Raw genomic sequence first — 22879 nt, 5'->3', positions numbered from 1 at the left:
TAGTCAATTGAACCGTGGTGTGCCTGGCACATTTAAAGATGAATTAAATTCTGCCATTATTACCGCTTTTTGTGGTCTTCGTGCAAAACTTTACAGTTTTGAATATGTACTAAGCAGTAGTGCTAGTAGCAGTAGTAGTAGTAATAGTAGTAGTAGTAGTAGTAGTAGTAGTAGTAGTAGTAGTATTAAGGATAGTTCTTATGAAAAATTTAGTAAGCACGCAGCTAAAGGTGTAGCGAGAACAATTATAAACAATAAACTAAGATATGATATGTACATGAAATGTCTGACAGATAGATTAGTTCAACGTGAATGCTTTTCACAATTACGCAGTTATTCACATGATATTTATCAAATATCGTGTGCCAAAGTTGCATTATCACCATTTGACACAAAAAGATACATTGAATCAAACGGTATATATACGAAAGCGTGGGGTCATTATTTAATAGAAGAGAGAAGAAGAGAAGATATTGATAGGAGCAGCAGGACGGCTAGTGGCTCTGGTGTTACGCCAGACTGATCGTATCGCAGCAGTGAGAGAGAGAGAGAGCGAGTGGAAAAATGTGTGAGGAAAGTAAAGCAAGAAGCTATTAGTGAAACCAGTTAATATTAGATACAACAAGCACCGCTCCGACACAGCTCAGTGTTGTGTCGAACACGAAGAAGAAGGAGGCAGAAACAACAGCCGTCGAAGACAAAGAAGAAGAAGAAGACGAAGAAAGATCGCTGTTGAAGACAGCAGAGCAGTGCGCACACACATTCGTGTAGGGGAGAACAGAACGAAACCCCAAATATGTCAGATTTGCAACAGAAAATTGCTCAGGAATTATACCGTCCAGCGCGAAGAAAATTCAACAGACATAAATATATATTAAAAGGAATAAAAGACCTCATTCAAATTGATTTAATTGAATTGCCAGAATTTGCTAGAGCAAACAACGGCTATCATTATGTTTTGATTGCAATAAATTGTTTTTCACGTTATGCTTTTGCTGAACCATTAGAAACTAAAACAGGAAAAGAAGTTGAACGAAAATTAGCGCGAATATTAGTGTTAAATAAAGGTATAAAAAATGTGCAAAGCGATTTAGGTCGTGAATTTTACAATAAGGATGTTAAACAACTATTCGATAGGTTAAACATTAATCATTACAGTGTATTTTCTGAAATTAAGGCAGCTTTTGTTGAAAGATTGAACCGAACACTGAAATCACTTTTGTATGAACGACTAACTGCTAGCGGTACGCAAAAATGGTTAAACATTTTGCCGGACATTGTTTATCAATATAATAACACTATTCATTCAGCGATTGGCATGACACCGGCCAGTGTTAGACGACATCATGAAAAGCATTTGATCATGTTACAGTTGAAAAAGACAAAGCAATCGTGTACAGTTTATCGTCCAAAGTTTGCATTAGGTGACGTAGTGCAAATAAGTAAGTTTCGTCAGGTTTTTGATAAAAGTTTTAGATTAAATTAGTCGCCAGAACTGTTTATAATTCATGGTGTTTATCCCACACAACCGCCAACCTATGTAATTCGCGATCTTAACAATGAAATCATACAAGGTAGATTTTATAGTGAACAATTGATGAAAACAAACTTAACACCGTCCGAACAAAATACATATTTAGTTGAACGAATAATACGAAAATCAAACAATAAATATCTCGTTAAATGGTTAGGCTTTGATTAAACTAGCTGGATAGATAAGAGTGATATTATTACTCCGTCTGTGAAACAGAAGAAACTGCGTGCAACACGCAAAAATCATTAAATTTATTTGCATATTGTTTCAGATATGATATAAACATAATGTCAATGGCAATGGATGCGCCACTGTTGTTCTATTTGCTGAATGGTAACGATGCGTGTAGTGTTATTAAAAGAATAATTGATCTTTTGTGTACGCTTAAAGCGATGTGTGTAAAACGTGTTGATATTGAAAAATGCTTTCTAGTTAGCTTATGTAAAAAAACATTTTACAATGATGTTGTTGTTAATGTTGATGATGATGATGATAGTAGGTATCATTTAAGTATATGCTCATATAACAATGTATTTTTAAAAGATGCAATTCAAAATGCAAGCAGCGTATTTGATGTAGTAGATACTTGTATCTGTGCTCAATTTTCTATGCAACTAAACATACTTTACTCGCAAATTAAATCAATAGACTTTAATGTAGCTGATGTTGATGAAGATGATGATGATGATAAGAAGAAAGAAAAGATATTAATTTATATTTTAGATTATTGCATGTCAAAGGCTAATCTTAATTAATGCGTGTGAAGCGGTGATGCTGCTAACAGCTATACTGTATTATGTGAAAGGGAAAAACACACGCTTTGTAATAATTTACAATTTTTTTATAATATTAGCAAAAAACACTGTCAACTTTGTATGTATTATCACTGTCTCAGATTCGCCGCCACTTACCTTACTGCAGCTGTCAACTTTGTATGTATTTTCACCTTTTATGTATGCAGCTGTCAACTTTGTATGTATTTTCAACTTTTTATGTATTGTCAACTTTGTATTTTGTAAGATATTGTCAACACACTTATTTTAGCTGCTGCTAAATTTGTATGTATCTAGTATTTTTAATAAACTGTGAACATTGTATGTGCGTGTTTTCTTCATTCATAAACCGCTTGTAGTATACACACACACACACACACACATACACATCGGATGTAGCGATGTTAACAGCATAGTTGAACTGTAGACACGCATGTGTAAACAGCAAGCGCGCGCAGCAAGAGTTAATGATTAGTTATTATTATGACGGCAGCAAAAGAGTCAATAGCAATAGTTAACTTTGATAATCTAATTGTAGATACAAAACAAGTGGGCAAAAATTGTCTAGATAGAAAAAAGCATGGTGAGTTTTTGCCAAGTTCAGCTAGAATTCTAATTTGTGGTGCATCAAATTGTGGAAAGACAAATGTACTGCTGAATTCAATATTCGATAAAAATGGATTAAAATTCAAAAACCTATACTTGTTCAGTAAGTCTTTGTATCAGGAAAAGTATAAATTATTGGATGTTGTTTTTTCAAAACTCAAGTGTGTAAACTACTATAAATCTGACAACATTGAAAGTATACCGCAACCGAATGATATTGACACTCATTCACTGATAATATTTGACGATTTGAATGTTACACGTGTGCCGCAAATACGTAATTTTTTCACAATGGGCAGACACAAAAGCATAGATTGTGTGTACTTAATTCAAAGCTATGGCGCAATTTCAAAACATCATATCAGAGACAACGCAAATATGCTGATTATTTTTAAAATGGATATGCACAATTTAAAATTGATATTTAGAGATTTTGTTGGAACTGATATGACATTTGTTGCATTCAGAAATCTATGTTCAGATGTATGGCAAAGCGGCGGCGGAAATCATAGTTTTATTTCAATTTTCACTGAGTGTAAACCAGATGCTGGTAAATATCGTAATTGTCTTGGTAAGTATATTGATCCAAGTGTGTATAGCAGCAGCAGCAATTGACATGTGTCAATTCTCATCATTTGTTGTTGAGCCAGTGTAGGTGAAAGAACTAATTATCGTTCTACTACTAGCAATATGCGTAAAATTAAATTAAAAAGAAAAAAACAAAGTAGACAAAGAGGAGGACGAGGACGTGCACGAAGACGAGGACTAGTGCAATGTGATCATCATCATCGTCATACTAGTAAAGTAATTGACAGGATAAAAGGTTTGCGTAAGTCAATTATTAATAAACATAGATCATTAACTAGTATGATTAGGGAAAATGATTCAATTAGACAAAAATCATTAGAACCAATTATCAATCCACTAAAACAATTGAAAGATACACTTGTACAACATGCACACACTAGTAGCAGACTTAAAGAAGAATCAGAGGACGATGAGGAGGAGGAGGAGGAGGAGGAGGAGGAAGAGAGGGAGGAGAAAGACGCGGACAAGGAAATGGATGTGGATGAGGGTTTGAATAGATCTAATGTAAGTGATATTTTGAATAAAACAACAGTGGATTTTATTGATGAGTATATATGTGAATTTTATAAAGAAAAACTAAATAATTGTATATCTTATGGTATATGTTATGATAGTAAACTAAATGAATACTATATGGGTGTAAAGGATATTAGTATTGCCAATGGTTATTTAATTATCAACAATAATGAGTATCGTTTAACAGTTGGTTTGTGTGAACTTCTATTTAAAAAACAGCCTGACCAGAAACTGTACACAGAACGTGATTTAAGAAAATATCGTAATATATTGCAGCTTACCGCTGCTCATTTAGATAGACGCGGTTATGTAAAGAGAAATACAGGCTATAAATCACAAATTATTCAATCTTTATTCCCATCGAGTAGGAGTAGTAGGAAAACAAAAAGATCTAGGATTGATGATGCAGCTGTTAGTGGTATGGGTTTTATAAGAAATGAATCTACTAGTCGACAGTATGTCTACTGGGATAATCCAAATGAACTGATAGACAGATTAAATATTCTGCTTTCATCACAGCAGGCGGGAAATAGATCACATTCAGTTGAAATAGCTTCTATTATTGAAGAACTGAAAGAAAGTGGTATTATATTAGGAGGCAATGCTGTTTTTAGTCGTTAGTATGTGTTTAACACTTGACAAGGACAGAGATGTCGGGCAGTAGCGCCGCTGCTGTGAGTAGTACAATAGATCGATTTGGTAGGACACATCATGTGTTTAATACAACAGCACCGCCACCATTAGTTTTAAACAGTGGTTGTGAATCATCATCAGCAGCAGAAGCAACATCGTCATTAGTGGCAGCAAGTAGAGAATATTTAGACAGTAAACTACTTGAATTATCATCAAATATATTCAATAAACTTCAGTCTGATCCATTGTCACTGCTAGTTAACAGAGAATACTTGGACAGTAAATTGCTTGAAATATCATCAAATATATTCACTAAACTACAGTCTGATTCGTCATCACCGCTAGTTAACAGAGAATACTTGGACAGTAAATTGCTTGAAATATCATCAAATATATTCACTAAACTACAGTCTGATTCGTCATCACCGCTAGTTAACAGAGAATACTTGGACAGTAAATTGCTTGAAATATCATCAAATATATTCACTTAACTGCAGTCTGATCCATTGTCGCCGCTAGTTAACAGAGAATACTTGGATAGTAAATTAAAGGAAGTTTCAACTAGTATAATCCAAAAACTACAGTCTGATCAATCATCACCGCTAGTTAACAAAGAATACTTGGACAGTAAATTGCTTGAAATATCAACAAATATATTCACTAAATTGCAAACTGAATCATCTGATTTAGTAGATAGGAAATATTTAGACAGCAAATTACTTGCAATATCAACTAGTATATTCCAAAAACTACAGTCTGATTTAATTACTAAAAAAGTGTTTGAAAGTAAATTGCATTCAATGTCTGATATATTGAAGGAGATAGCACAACAAAAACAGTATTTCGATTCACAATTGAAAACATTGTCTAAATCAATTAGTGATGATATTGAGGTAAAGTATGTTAGTAGGTCGTTGTTTGATCAGAAATCAGACGAATTGAAGACATTATGTGAACAACAAAGTAAAAACAATAGTTTAAAACATGTTGATACAGATTTGCTAGAAACTAAATTGAAAGAATTAAAAGACAATCTACTTGCACAAACTAAACTTAACTTTATTAACAGGCAAGATTATAATTTGAAAGTAGTTGATCTAGAAACAACATTCAATATTATGTTTGCTGAGGTGCAAAAGAAACTTGATGAAAAAAATTTAGCTTTTGGTGAGAAGCTAAAAGATGACATTATGCAGATGATTATGAAAGGTGAAGATTTTCAGAAATATTTAAATGAACAGTTGTTCAACTTTTCATACTATTTGATTGCACAATATGTCAAAAAGAGGTACATCTTTGACATGAGTGAAGCTGTACAACATAATTTGAATTCTGATCAGGTGCAAGAGTTGTTTTTGAAAAGAATGTTCAGTGATAGGCAACCAAGTGATGCAGGAAAAAAAAGAAAAAAATATGACTGGGAAATAGATTAGTAGTGTACTTTGAGAGTTTAGTGCTAGTAGTGATATCTGTGATTTTAAAGATTTTAAAGATTTTAAATGTGGGGATATTTTTAATATGCTAATTGGCACCACTTAATTGCTGAAGCAGGTGTTAGGATGACTGGGGCAGATGTTTTTGACAGAACACCTGCTACAACAAAGATGGCCGTCAGGGGCACTTCCTGGGGAACCTCTTCCTATTGGTTGGGGGTGGGGACTTTGGTGGGGGATGACTGGGGCAGATGTTTTTGACAGAACACCTGCTACAACAAAGATGACCGTCAGGGGCACTTCCTGGGGAACCTCTTCCTATTAGTTGGGGCGGGGACTTTGGAGGGGGACAAAATGGCCGACACTAGGGAAGGGGGGGGTGGAGGGGGGAGGGGGCCGCCATTTTGGCCACGCCCCCTCGCTTCCTATTGGCTGGGGGCGTGGCCAAAATGGCAGACTATGGCAGGGGGGGTGGATGGGGAGGAAAAAGGGGTGTGGCCGCGCCCCTCGCTTCCTATTGGCTGGGGGCGTGGCCAAAATGGCGGACTATGGCAGGGTTGGTGGAGGGGGAGGCCACGCCCCTCGATTTCTATTGGATAAGCAGCTCTCTCAAAACACCACTACTTATAACTAGAGACACCCTGGGTTAAAGAACTCGCTCATGAACAGTTGTTTTGATCTCTGAAATCTTTTACAAGTATGTCAAATTAATATTCAACGATATTTTCTTATATCCATTCATGGAGGCTATATTATGAATTAATTATGGGTAATGATAGGATCAGTATGCATGATACAATTTTTAGAATTTGGTTCTATCAGCCTCGATATTGCAGAGCTTGATATATATTTGTAACCCTCAAAAATTTTCATTAAACGCTTGGTCCCATAAGCCACAAATTATAGAGGTTCTACTGTGTTGAATATAGTCTACTGGAGGGTGAATTTACTCGAACATTGAGTATTTTGAAGATAATTGAATTTGCTATTATTTTTCATTTTGAATTTCCTTTTATTTGAAAACCAGCAATAGACCTTTGAGACAATTGGTCTATCTTTTCATATTCCCTAGAAACTACCTGATTGTTATAAGCTAATGTAAGTATGTGCTTCCACAACATAGAAATACCCTTCTCTAGGAATATAGGGATGTAGAGGCTTATTTATATAAGATAGAATTCCTGGAAGATTGGATATGTGAGCATGTTGTCAATGGAAATGAGTAGAATACGAAAACTTTGAAAAGTATAATAAAGTTGAATGGGATCAACTTCAATTATTGTACGGCAAGATTACGATACTTATGAGCTCTACTTAGAAATCCTATTATATTGAGCAAGCAATTTCTATATATATTTTTATGTTTATCTGGTTATTTTTATATCTGGTTATTTAAATCCAACAGATCTCGAAACCGCTCTAACGATTTTCACGAAATTTGGAACATAGTAGGTTCATGATATGAAAATTCGATTGCACTAGGTCTCATCCCTGGTAAAACTCACTGAAGGACATTACAAGGATAATTCATCCTTGGAAAAATAGCTGAGACTTTCGTCGTCTGTGGATAATAAAGTGAGTGAGCGAGTGCATCTGTGGAAAATAAAAATATTTCATCCCCGAAATTCATAAACTGACGTATAGCCAGCTGTGAAATATAAACAATACATGACCTCAAAATCAAAATTCAGGGAAGAAACAGTTTTGGGCTGTGCCTGTTAGTCCTTCCCCAATCATTTTGTTCTGTTTATCAATAAATAAAAAAACAAGCGAAGCTCGGTGCCCCAATATTGGATTGTGAAACATGATAATTGTACTGGAATGTAACTAGTAGTTCTGTGAACAATAGACCTCACGCAGTTTTCTCATCCACAAGTATCTCATGTCACCTGTTAGAAAAGTTAACAAACTCTGTTCACGTTTGAGTTTGTATTCCATAAAAATATGATATAATTCATCCAGTTCTGTGATAATCTGCCAATATGATGAGAATTAATTTTTTACAATAAAAAATATTTTTTTCTTCAGCATTATTTACTTATTTATTTGATTATTTTTAATCAACTATTGAATTATTGCGAGCTTTGCTCGTTATTTATTTATAAACTATCGATATACAGAACAAAATTCTTTAAAATGATTGGGGAAGGACTAACAGGCACAGCCAAAAACTGTTTCTTCCCCGAATTTAGATTTATACACTATGAAAAGTCAAGAAAGTAGGCTATGCTCCATACACTTGAATTCAGGCTCAATTTTCAGTCCAAACATTTAGAAACAAAAATGTTCTAATTTAGATTATTTACAAACCAAATTGAATAACAAAATAACACTCACTCATCACTTAAAATTGTCAAATAATGAATAGCTTTGAAAATTATGATATTCTCTAGTTTAGAATACAAATCAGATTATTTTGATCAAGTCGATTAAAATTCCAAGATAATATTTCTTACTGATTGCTTACACAGCTGGAAATAATTCTGTCTCTCTCCCACACATGCATCTTCTGTTTTGACAGACGATGAAATTATCATCTGTTTTCCCATGGATGCATAATTGTCATCCTTTTCATGTCCTTCAGCGAGTTTTCCCAGGGATGAGACCCAGTGCAATCGAATTTTTATATCATAAACCTACTATGTTCCAAATTTCGTGATCGTTAGAGCCGTTTTCGAGATCTGTTCAACATAAATAACCAGGTAACCAGATATAAAAATATAAAAAGATATACAGAAATTGCTTGCTTAATTTTATAATTGAATGACTGACAAACAAAATATTGAAACCAAAGACCTTAAAGATGCATATCTCTTCAAGGTCTTTGATTGCAACTGTAGACCTTATAGAAATTGACACAGCTTTTCCAGACATCTATGTAATCCACTTGTCGGCTGATTGTTTATGAATAATTCAGAGTATGGAGGAATTCCTTTTCTTATTATCCTTGAAATGAAAAATCTCAAAGAACCTTGTGTATACATCGATGCACAGTTGAAAAAGGAATATTCCTGCCAAATCTCATTAAATTCTATCAACACATTTGGCATAATTGCATTACATACAGACAGACAGAAGAAAACCCCATTCAAAACATAGACCTCACTACATTCGGTCAATAATCTGTGATATTTTTATAATTATTTAAAAGCAATTAAGCCGTCCATTACAATCATCAAGAGAAAACCCACTTTCTAAATCTCTTTACTTGATCATTCTGTTAATTTTGAACAGAGCTCACTTTCACGGTGTTTTCTCAGATGATGCAGCAATCACTCAGGAATCTCAAACACAGATCCCAATAATCCAGGAGAGAGTCATCTAAAATTAAAACTATCAGTGCAATATTGGAAAATTATTATTGCCAATTATTAATGTTTTTCAGAAAATTATTAATACCATAAATGTCTCTTGATTAAATGATAATTTTTGTAGTTTCAATTATTATAATTTTTTTCGCATTCTCATTTTTCATTTTTTTATATTTTGAATCCCTTCATTTGGGTCACTCGTTTAGTCGAATAATATTGGGGGATCGAGCTTTGATCTGCAGTGTAAAAGCATAGAAAATTTTTTAACGAAAGATTGAATTTATAGTTTTAATTCAGCTATTCACTTTCTCAGTTGAACAATTATTCTTACAGTTATATGAGGAGGCACAACAGGCTTATGCCCAAAACTGACCTTTTTCAAATTTATACTACAGTCCAAATCAAAATTTAGGTCACGCTACTATCACTCATCAAAATAATAATTTATTCACACTTCAAAAAACAAACACATCATCAATTACAAATGGATATACTATGAATTCGATTTAGAATGATATACTATGTTTGCTACAAATTTGATAGGCTATGTACTATTGTACATACACTAATTACATATTGTACTACACTAACAGAATCTAGTTACTATTTTGGACTTTCTGAAAAGAGAAATAAATGAGGATAAGTTTTTCTTGTTGAATTTTTCTTTTCGTGAGATCAGCTGAATGATCCCACACATGCACTCGTTCATTCACTTCCATTACCGTATCGACAGACGACAAAATTTCCAGCTGTTTTTTCAAGGATGTATTTATCCTTTTAATGACCTTAAGCGAGTTATCCCAGGGTTGAGACCAAGTGCAATTGAATCATGAACATACCTTGTTCCAAATTTCGTAAGAATCGTTAGAGCCATTTTTGAGATCCGGTCACATACAGATATAGCCTACATATACAGGGTCTGTATAATAAGTAACTGGACTGACCTCAGGAATTTCTTTATTGGCAAAGTATGTACAATTTTTCACTAGAAATCTTCAAAGTAGTCCCCATTGGAGTCGATAACACACTGATACCGGATTTTCCAATCCCTGAACGCTCCCTGGAAGTCGGCAACCTCTATGCTGTCTAGAGCCCTTGTCATAGCACGTTGAACGTTTTCCAGAGTCCCGAACTGCATCCCCTTAAGTTTTTTCTTGATCTTGGGGAACCAAAAGAAGTCCGGTGGTGCCATATCCGGGCTGTAAGGGAGATGTGGCAACGTTACTCTTGACTGTTTGGCCAACTGCTAGGTGATGAGCAGGCAGGTGTGCGACGGAGCATAGTTGTGATGGAGGATCCACGAATCGGCAATCCCTGGACGGATTTGATGGGCCCCGGTGTAGATTCTGGTAGGCGTGATATAAGGGTAGGTTCCCATTACAGATTCGCCTCAACCAGTCAAACCAGTTTTTCTTACTCCAGAACTGGAGTAAAGGCTTCCACAGACAGACGCGACACAGGCTCGGGACAAACCGAGCGATATTGAGCTCGGGAAAATATCGCTAGTTTACCGAACTGAACATTCACACACGTGCTGCACGCAGTCGCTCGGAATTCGATAAATATTATTGAATACATGACTTAAATAACATTATCAATTCATTAGAAACTATACAACATTATTTTATAATAATTTTTATTGTTGCCAAGCCACATAGTGATTGATTGATTCTGTGTAGAGAGTATTAAAATGTTACCTATACATTATTTTCAAGTAAGTGTTTTAGCAATATATGGCTATTAGTAATTATTCCAAATTAGATGTTTCTAATCAGTGCAGTGCATTGTTCCAGGTTGATTGAAATTCTATTTTTGAAAATAAGTTTTTCCAATGATTATGTGGAAAACCTTGTGTGTTGTCTGATGAAACTAATCTTGTTAGCCAAAGGCCTGAAGTATACAATTTGATTTATCTACGGGTATATCGAGAAGTTCCTATTCCAGTTTTACAATCAAAATCGAAATGACTACCATTTCCAAACCGAATCTCAAAACTGTACTATTTGACCAGCGAAAGAAAGTCCCTCTGGCGGACCGGAGCAATAATCAGCTGGACTAGCTATTTCATTCTTTGCTAAGAACATTGGTCATGAAATAAGAAATATTTCCAATCGATTAAAAAATATCAAATTAAAATTTGTATTTTCATTGAAATCCCGTAATTTTTTATTTACTACTTTGCTGTTCAATAACTACTAAATGGAATTGATTTTCTTTTGGCATGCATATTCCTTGATGCTTCTTTAAACCGATGTCAAGGTTATTTTTTCAAAAAAATTCTGATAATGTGTAATTTCTTGGTTCAAGTTCGTGAATTTCAATTATAAAACATGAAAAGTTACTTACAATGGTTCATCATGTTCGTCCTCGTCCATAGCGAGCGACAAAAGCAATGCTTCTTCTTGTAAACACTGATCCATATTTAAAAAAATTGAACTAAATTATTAGCTACTAACTACACTGCATTCATGTGCGATAAGAAAGGTGTGCACTACTGATTCCCGCCTTGATTTCCGAGCGGTCTACCGAACAGATTCGGTAGACCAAATTACTGACGCGATCTACCGCTTGTGATAATATCGCTTTCCTCGGTATATTGCTGCTGTGTGCACGTTCTCATTTACCACTATGTAATAACATATCGTACCGAATCGTCCCAAGCTCTGTATCACGTCTGTCTGTGAATGCCTTGAAACCATATAACTGGTTTGAGGGCTTGTGCGTGTGTGGGTGGCCATTGAACAATGAAATGTGAATGTAGTGGTGGGGCCAAAATATCTCAGTGACATAGAGATTTTGTGCCGTGGACTCTGTGACGTAGTAGTGAAAAAAACTGGTTTGACTACCCTACCAAGATATTTCAGGGCATTCTGGCATATAACACCGGTGTAGTATGCGTGAAACCGACCTATGCTCAGAGTGTATACTGTGACGCAGTGACGTCACAGTAGAAAATGCAAGCATGTCATCACCAGTAACGTACTTGGGTGTGACATCATTAGTGTACTTCTCTAGCATAGTGTACGATTCTAGCATGCAACACCGGGCGGTTAGTCCACGGAGCACCTTTGGCTGTACTGGCTGTTTACAGTGTGGCCGTTTAACAGTTTGTGGCACAAACTCAAGAGACAACTTAAGGGGACGCAGTTCGAGACTCTGGAAAATGTTCAATGTTCTATGACAAGGGCTCCAAACAGCATAGAGTTTGCCGACTTCCAGGGAGCGTTCAGGGATTGGAAAATCCGGTATCAGCATGTTATTGACTCCAATGGGGACTATTTTAAAGATTTATAAAGAAAATTTGTACATATTTTGCCAATAAAAAATTTCCTGAGGTCAGTCCGGTTATTTATTGTACAGACTCCGTATAAACATAAAAACATTTGAACATATAAACATTAATTTAAACATATAAACAGAAAATGATCGTTTAATAGTATGGGATAGTACAATTATATAGTATTCATATAGCATTATTCGGTTATATATCTATCACAGATATCTCTCTCAGCAGACTGTATAAACACTTAACATAGGTTTTTAGGGAACGATAATTATTAGAATATGTGATGAATAAATCTATACTGCTCTAGGCAATAGTCCAGGCAACGGTTTGATATAAATTGATAAGCAATTTCCACCATTCATTATCTCTTGAAATTCTATTCTTGAGTCTCATATTAAAATATTCCCATAAAAAATGTTGATTCAATGTGACAGAACCAATATGGCAGACCAAGATTTTGAAGCTACCTACAGAATTTTTTTTCAATTTGAATAAGAATCCCAGTGGAGCCCACTGTTATATTATCTTTGGAAAAGGAACATTAAGCTGTTTTCCTATTAATATTACGCTGTAGGCCTACATGAATCCATAGGACTTCATAGGTTTCTCCGTATGGGTAAATGATTCAGAATCAGAATTCAAATTTTGTTAAATCAATAATACCAACGACATAGCAACTGCCATCACAATTTGTATCATCAATATTACGTGTATGCTACTGAAGGATAATTGTAAGGCAGACAAACAGGAGCAAGTTATTTTGTCTCATGCAGTACTTTCAATGTTACTTTTATATCCTGAAAAAGGACGAAGAAGTGAGTAAAATATTTTGTTGTTCAATGAACTTGACCTGTAAAAAGGTTTGGAGAGTGCGTGTTCAAAATTTGAAGCTGATCAATCAACTCTTTCTAAAGTTATTGTAGTACATTCAAACAAACAAACCCACATACTGGCAACAACTTTGAACTTTAGTAAAAAGTAAGAACTTGCTAACGCTCGTTCAATAAATATTATTGTGAGAACAATGGGCGGTATTATCAAGTGGGGAGCACATAAATTGAAGGAGTCAAATTATTTCAGTGGAAGGGATTGTATAATTTACAAGAGTGTGTTTCTGAGGGATATAGACCTATAGTGAGAAAGTGAAGAAGAGAGGATTCAATTGAATTGCTGCTTTATTTTTTTTTTTGCACAACCGGCCCTCTCTCACATTCAACCATCAACCCTCCAGTAGGATGCTACATCAACTATAATTATACAATCCTACTCAGTGGAATGGGGGAATTCACAATATTACAAGCAAGAGTTGATAGTAATGAATATAATTGACACAACAAATCTAGGAATGTAGGCATGGAAAAGGCAAATTCAAGGTGGAAGATGTCTGAAGCATTGTATGAAATAATAACAAAACCCTGAGGGGAAAGAAAGGAGAAAAGTATGAAAAATATTACTAATTACAATGAATGTAGAATGCAATTTGAATGTACTTTCACACTGTGTGAAATTAATACAAGTTTTTGATTAATAACGGGATATTGATTTATAGAATAGTATCCTACAATGATAATATTGTGAACTATAAACTGTACCTTATACACTGATTTACATCAAATGACAGTAATGCTTATTAAATGACAGTATTATATAAACGATGATTTTCCTTGTATGAAAAATTCAATAATGAGAATAAAGATTAAATTGTCGATTCTGTGAAAAGGATATAAATTCGTATAGCTCCCATTAGCACACAACCGGGTAATTGAATGATTGATTGAGTAATTTATTTATGTGGATTACAATATATACTGGTTTATACACGTATACAGCTCACAATACAGCAAAATTATGGATGAATTCGCAAAATATAAATGAAGAAAATAATTATTGAGCTGTATATGATATGAAAAAAAGCAATTTGTAATAACTATAGATAAAATAGATAATATTGCTATGCATCTACATAAATTGGCGGAGCTTTGGACATATCAATGTCCTTTCTTCAGGAAGAATATTTGAAGTATCCTTCCCACTAACTCTCTACAAAAAGTAAGAGAGGGAGAGAATGAGAGTGTGTGTGTGTGTGTGTGTGTGTGTGTGTGTGTGTGGTGTGTGTGTGTGTGTGTGTGAGAGTAAGTGGCGCAGGAGTGATAGAGTGATGTTTAGATAGAGGAAGGGGAGAGAGTGAGTGAGAGAGGAAGCAATAGAACTAAATTAGGTTTAGATAAGAGACAATGTCACGCAGGAGTTGTGTTTCATGAATGGTCACACAGAATAATGCTCCAGTCACACTAAGTTATGAATAGAATATTTCCAAGAAAGTACAGTCTGTGCCAAAATTCAAACCAGTTTACTTCCTAGCGATTCTTCCAGCAAAAACTACAAGAGCTGATAGGGACAACCAGAGACTGTTCTCCAGGTAGAGAAATTAGTCACAGACACGCCCCCGCCAAAACAAGACACTTCTTTTCAGCACAAGAATGACAAAAGCAGCCACTGCCAAAACAAGACTGATTTTCAGTGCTAGGATGGATGTGTCTGACTTTGAAGGTGGTGTATACTGACATCTCCCCAGTTCAAAATGTTAAACAAACAGTACTTATAGAGTCAGAAGCACTGCTGCCAATTTTCCTTTACACTGCTTTCTGTAGTAGATGGCTGTGATACAGTTATCGTAGTGTTAGGTTATTCTGTGAAGTTATTGTAGTAAATGGTCTGTTATTGTTGTATTAAGGATATGTTGTATTTATAATATTGATGTAGGCTAACCCTACATGGATACTTATCATGTGAGCACGGTTGACAAGGTGTTTGTTTTGGCAACAAACTGTTTATAAAAAGATGAAAAGTTGGAGTTTTGTGATGAACATTTCAAATTGATGTAGTATTTTATTTGTATATTGTTACAATTGTAAACTTTGTTCTGACACATACAGCAAAGTGCATTCAGAGATAACAAAATAACAAATCTCTCACACGTCACCAAAACACGTCCTCTGTTAGATTCTGCTTGTAAGTATTGAATTTAAAAAAAAACGTTGTTGTTTTCTGTCATTGCAGCAATATAAAATTTCTCAATTAGTCTCACCTGAGCAGAGATGTAATATTTTTGAATAACAATATTTCGAATGTGAGAGCAAAGTAATATCAAATCTTCTCATTGATTTTCAATTAGCATCTCATAACTATGTTCAGATATTAAATTTCTTCATTAAGCTCTTTGATTTTACAGACTTTGAACGTACATTCTGAATGTGAGAGCAATATAATATCAAATCTTCTCATTGATTTTCAATTAACATCTCATAACTATGTCAGTTATGACTCAGAGCTCGATGAGAACAGACGTTCGGCAGCCGGCCTTATCCGTAAAGATAAGATTACTATTATAGTAGCGCTGTTCTTGTTTCAATATGCGTGTTGGCTTCCTGCTATGAAGTTAGTATTCCTGTTATTAAATAGTGCATTTATTTTGTTCTCGAACTTTAATTAACTTATTCAGATCCAAATATCCAGTGACATCAAGTTTGTATCCAGTGACATTGAGTACAGTTGAAATAATGGCCGATAAGTGCAAGTTGTGTCTTAAAAATATAGATACGAAGAGTTTAAAAATAAGGTGCAACGATTGTGATTCGCCTTTTCATGGATCATGTGTTAAACTTTCCAAGGATGAAATTGACCTCTTCCAAGAGGACATTCAAATTTGGAGATGTGTAAATTGTGCAAAAACCAGACGAAGCAGTATGTTAGTTGAATCTCAACTTGATAGGAACAGTCCCAACTTAAGTGATGTGATGGAAATGTTGAATGTTATAAGAGCTGAAAACAAGAAACAAAATAGAGACCTGGAAGTAGAATTGGGTAAGTCAGTCAAAAACTGTCATCAGAATATTGCTGAACTAAAGATTATTATTGAAAAACAAACTGAAGTAATTACTAGATACGAGAAGATAATTGACGAGCTACTAGGAGAAAATGCTAAACTTAATGAAGCTAGTAAGAGAAATGGAAAATTCGCTAGACGAGTCAGAACAATACTCTAGAATTAATTGCATCGAAATAAATGGAGTTCCTGATAAGCCTAATGAAGACGTTCAGGATGAAGTCAAGAAAGTAGGCCATGCCTTAGGAGTGGATATAACCGATGACATGGTCGATGCATGCCACCGTCTGGGAAGTAAGCGTAAAGGCAATAAAGTAGTATACTATTGCTGTTTGAACGCACCAATCACAGAGCAGTATTTTAATTAGGGGGCGGAGCCTAATCCCCCAGGGGGGCTCTAAACCCCGCCCAAATCCCCCCACGCTCCGCGCAGGAAAACTCCATTTTCTAACCCCTCGCCTGGACCAGTTCTCCCACCGATACTAAAACCGCCATTCTATTTCAAGTATTTATTTGAAAAAAACAAATTTATGGGCGTACCAATTGCAGAATCCCCCTCCAAGCAATCCCCCACACTTCGCGGACCCCCCCAGCCTGAACCAAATCTCCTCCTCCTACTGAAGACCACCATTTTTGTTCAAGTACTTATTTAAAAAAAATAAGTAGACACTTGCAAGATCCTCCTTCCAAACAAGTCCCCCCCATCACCCCCTAAGCCGCCACCCGCCGCCGCCCGCCGCTCGAATATCGACTATGTAATGTAAGTAGATTATTGGTTTTGTTCCTTGCTTCAGAAAGAGTGTATAACAAAAAGTTTGTAGTATTACTTCTTATCTATAGAAGGAGCATGTATTAAATTTTGTTTTTACAATGAATGAAACTCTGTTTACGCTAACCTGTTCTGGAGGAATGTTGTTTTGATGCTGAGACAGACTGCAAGTTTGTTCACATCAATACTGACCTACCCTACTCTCTTCTTCTTCTTCTCTGTCAAGTCAAACACGTTCTCAGTTTTTTGCTTGCATCAAGGTCTAGTCTTTTTTATTGTTTAGAGTCGACTGCTTGTTATAATCATCGTATCTTTTCAAGAGTCTAGTTTGGAGCGGTCTATTCAAAAGTGATTCATCATATTCCACCTCAGGTTCTGAAATGTTAATCATTTTAAAAAACTCATTTATTATATGGTAATCTGGTAGCCCCTTTGCTTGTAGACTCTTCCAATCAAATGTTTTTGATGCGGTAAGACACTTACTAATTAAATAATAAGTGAACTTAATTATTTCCGTGTTCAGTTTTTCTATGAAAATATTGTTATCAAAAATAATATCACCCATGCTATCTTTCACAACTTGTAGCATTGTATTTAAATCTCCAATACTAACAAGTTGTGCTCTCTCAATATAAAACTCTTCCCTAGATATAAAATTCGATTTCTCACTATTACTGATAAATGCTGAATTCAATCTATCCTGAAAATCTTTGTTTTCATATACTAGTTCTGGAAAAATACTTTTGATTGTTTCTACTGTTGTATTTAAATTTACCAAGCTTACCAATGCTGCTTTTTCAATGTTAAACTCTTTCCTTGATATAAAATTCGATTTCTCACTATTACTGATAAATGCTGAATTCAATCTATCCTGAAAATCTCTGTTTTCATATACTAGTTCTGGAAAAATACTTTTGATTGTTTCTACTGTTGTATTTAAATTTTCCAAGCTTACAAATGTTGCTTTTTCAATGTTAAACTCTTTCCTTGATATAAAATTCGATTTCTCACTATTACTGATAAATGCTGAATTCAATCTATCCTGAAAATCTCTGTTTTCATATACTAGTTCTGGAAAAATACTTTTGATTGTTTCTACTGTTGTATTTAAATTTTCCAAGCTTACCAATGTTGCTTTTTCAATGTTATACTCTTTCCTTGATATAAAATTCGATTTCTCGCTATTACTGATAAATGCTGAATTCAATCTATCCTGAAAATCTCTGTTTTCATATACTAGTTCTGGAAAAATACTTTTGATTGTTTCTACTGTTGTATTTAAATTTGCCAAGCTGACAAATGTTGCTTTTTCAATGTTAAACTCTTTCCTTGATATTAAATTTGATTTCTCATTATCAAACAAATCTCTTACAGCTGCTTTAAAGTTTAACTGAATATTTTTAATTTCCTTTTCTAGCAGATCTATTTTAGAATTACTTGTATTTATTATATTAGTTCTATACTGATTAACAGAATTCCTGTTATTAAGCATTCGTCCAAACTTATCAATACTCATTATTATAATCTTCCTTATATTATATATCCGAACTCACGTAGTTCCTCAACAATACTAGCGATCTCAACTTGATGACAATCATGACCTGTCTGTTGCGATCTCATCAACAAGTCTAACCTTGAAATAAGCTCATTTACATTATCCCAATAAATATAAGTACGGTTTGGATTCATGTTCTTAATAAAAGTTAAACCTTCACCTTTCTTTAATCGCAAACTTTGTAGTTGCAGTGTAGGAAACAGTAGTCTTTGAATTAATTTTGATTTCATACCATTTACACGTTTAAAATTCCCGCTAGAGGTAAGATGTGCGTCTGTAAACAATAATAGTCTTTTATATTTCTTGAAATCATTAGTTTTGATAAGGTTAATATCTGGTTTACTTTTAAATAGTAATTCTAGCAAACCTTGACTCAATTTAATTTTAAGCTGTACTGATTCTCCAATAACTAAATAATCATTATTGAATATTAATGGTATCTTTCTACCCATATAGTAAGAACTTGTATACTTATCAAATTGTATTCCATACATTACTGATTTACGTTTCAAATTATGAAACTCACTAATATACTTATCTAACATGGTGCTTAATGGTGTTAATTTATGAGTGAAGCTAGTCTCATCGTACACTATTCTACTATCTTCCGCCCCATTATTCGATTCCTCTCCCTCATCTTGCTCAAACCTCTCTTGTTTCATACGAAATGAACTATGTCTCTCACCTTCTTCTTCTTCATCCTCCTCTTCATCTTCCTCTTCCTCTTCTCCTCCCTCATCTGATGAGATTTCATATACATTCTCATCATCGCTGATTCCATATTCTCGATTTTTATCCTCTTCAAATTGTCTCTGTATTTCCAAATTAGATTGTTTAATCTGTTCTAACGGTGATATTATTGGCTCGTATTTTTTCTTCAAGTTAACTGCAGTCTCTGATTGTAATCCTTTCAGATTATTATTTTTTGATTATTGAATTTCTCAAACTTTGTAACTGATTTTCCAATCGATTATCAGCATTCAAATTACTCCTGATTATATTATTATTAGCTAATTGACTCAACCTATCTCTATTTCTCCTTCCTTGACTCTTAGTTTTTCTATTTGGTTTCACATGTATATGTTTTCTATTACCCATTTCAAACATTACCTTATGAAGGTTTGTTATTAACTGAAGACTATCAATGATAGTGTTAACTTAATTAGAATAATTTCTATTTGTTAAAAATTTGTTATAAAAACATTTAAATTCTCTCTATATTCTCCATTATGTTTCTTACAGTCTGTAAATATAGAAACAAAATAATGACTTCCCTTAGTCCATACCTCTGTACACATGTTTTTAAATTTATTATAATCCATATCAGCATTAACAAAATCACGATAAACTAGTTTTAGATTTAAAGGATCCATTTTGGAAATCATCAGAATATTAGCATTATCTCTCAGTAGATGCTTCAGTATGCAAGCATAACAATCCGATCAATCCCCCACACTTCGAGCGAGAAGACCCCTTGCCTAAACCTCCCACTAGAAGACCTCCATTTTTGTTCAAGTACTTATTTTAAAAAAATATGTAGACTTATCACTTGCAAGATCCTTCTTCCAAACAAGCCCCCCTACCACCCCCTATGCCACCACCCCCCGCCGCCCTGTTACTTTTAGCAAGCAGAATATCTTATAGCTTTGAAGCTTGATGTTTATTACTTTTTCATACACTTACACTCGGCTAGATCAAATAATGCTTCCCAGAGCTCATTAACATCAGTTATTGTCATAACTGAAGATTCACAGCTACAACCATAATGGAAATAACCATAACCATCAACCACAATATCTAGTAGATCATATATTTCAGATAATATAGAGAATCTTGAATTGTTTGTATCTACATTGTTTGAATTTTGATTGATATGCTTAACCTCCTTACTGTCAGTGTCATTATCTAAACAGTACTTTGAATATCTTACACTATTTACCAGTTCATTAAATTCATCAAATGTTATACCCATTAGAAGCCTTGATAGCTTTTTGAACTTTGAATAACTAAAGCATTGATTCATAATTTATAGGTTATGTATGTACTAACACCTTTTGTAGTTAACTCTGGCTGAAATCAGCAAAGACTGAGTAAAATATGGCTTACTTTCTTTTATATATGCTTTTCTTTCCACCTGACTGTAGGATGAAAATGAATATGAATATAATTCGATAGTATATAATTAATTCAAATATTCACTTTATCCATGCAGTAAAAAGCGCAGGCATTGAAGTTTTAAAGTGCTTCATCTCCATCTCTAGCTAAATATTGATAGATTATCTATAGTGAACTAAATATTTACTTAATATCTAGACCAATATAGAAATATCAATTGTCAACATTTAACTATGAGACAGACCTACATCACTGAGTTAGATCAGAAATTGTGCAGCAGCAGCAGCAATAGCTCTACTTATTATAATTTCTTAGTGTTGCTTCTTTTACTACATACAATCGTTTTACTATCATTGATGTAGTTGTTAGATCAGCTATTTTTTTTGAGTAAAGACTGAGTAAAATACAGCTTACTTTCTTTTATATATGCTTTTCTTTCCACCTGACTGTAGGATGAAAATGAATATGAATATAATTCGATAGTATATAATTAATTCAAATATTCACTTTATCCATGCAGTAAAAAGCGCAGGCATTGAAGTTTTAAAGTGCTTCATCTCCATCTCTAGCTAAATGTTGATAGATTATCTATAGTGAACTAAATATTTACTAAATATCTAGACCAATATAGAAATATCAATTGTTAACATTCAACTATGAGACAGACCTACATCACTGAGTTTCATTAATTCCAAGTAAATCAAAACAATCCAGTTTTAGTTAGTTTTGAGTTCTTACTATTGCATTCCCAAGTGAATTAAAGATGGTTTATCCTCTCTATGTTGACATCTCATTACATACTTTCTACTGTTAAAATCATCCAAAGTTGCTGCATTCAATGTTGATAAATACTTCTCAGGTAGATAAACATCATAAAACGAATACGCACCGCTCTTCTTATTAATTTCATATAGTCTCATCACAATCCTAACTCCACACTTTATTCGTGCTAATCTTGCTTTTTGTAAAGGATATTTCAAATCATATATTTGAACAATTGGAATATCTTCATATGATGATTGGTTGAACTTTGCCAAATCGAAAGATAGAGTGTCTTGCATGATTGAAAACACATTCACACACGCACGATGTTGAATGTAGAATGAATATCAATTTCAAGTTACTGACTTCATTCCCACAATACTCTTCCCCACTACTTCCACTACGAAGACCTGCACAAACATGTTTGCAAGCAGTCAATGAACTTTATCATTGTTTATAGATGATGTAATATTATTTAATACAGCATTTTCTAATTTAAATAGTTTATTCACATTTAATTTAAACGGTCTATAATAACATAAATACTCGTTAATGTCATTAATATTCACTGTTGATAAAAACTGATAGTAATTCCACTAATAACGTTGTATCTCGATTTCCTTTTTTAGCTTTACTGATTGAATTTTCACATACATCAAACCAATCGAAATGTTTGCGAAGTTTACTTTCTAAATTATCTTCAGCTGTTAATCAATTTGCCGGATTCATCCTGACCGATGTTTAATAGCACACTGAATCATCCTACCATTTTCAGCTCTATTTATACCAGTGGAACCAAGACTGAAAAATTTACTGTATTTATACCGCTATTAAGATTACATATTCTAGCTCTATGCATAAACAGTTCGTATCCACAATAAACACAAATTACTTTACTACCATTGTAGAAAAAACCCTGTCTTGCATACTTTCTTTTTTCTCACTATTATAAAAAGGGCAACTTTTCATAGACCTCATCCTCTCACTCTCACACATATAATCCACATGTTGTTTACACATTACTTCTGACTTTATTAGTAACTCTGAAAGAAAATGATTTGCGCTGAAAAGTGCACAACGTCCATTCCCAACCGATCTATGTATTTTGCAAA

General features: G+C 34.1%; 1 protein-coding gene across 1 annotated transcript in view; it reads left to right on the top strand.

The window, feature by feature from the left end:
• Positions 1-22879, top strand: part of LOC120354553 — a 54884-nt gene that overhangs the window by 3784 nt on the left and 28221 nt on the right. The window contains exon 2 of the mRNA XM_039441896.1: positions 1806-2033. Coding sequence (XP_039297830.1) covers positions 1806-2033 — 228 coding nt within the window. The remainder of the gene's footprint in view (positions 1-1805; positions 2034-22879) is intronic.

This window comes from Nilaparvata lugens, chromosome X, assembly GCF_014356525.2.
Source record: "Nilaparvata lugens isolate BPH chromosome X, ASM1435652v1, whole genome shotgun sequence".
Taxonomy (NCBI): domain Eukaryota; kingdom Metazoa; phylum Arthropoda; class Insecta; order Hemiptera; family Delphacidae; genus Nilaparvata; species Nilaparvata lugens.
This window is presented reverse-complemented; position numbering and strand designations above follow the sequence as displayed.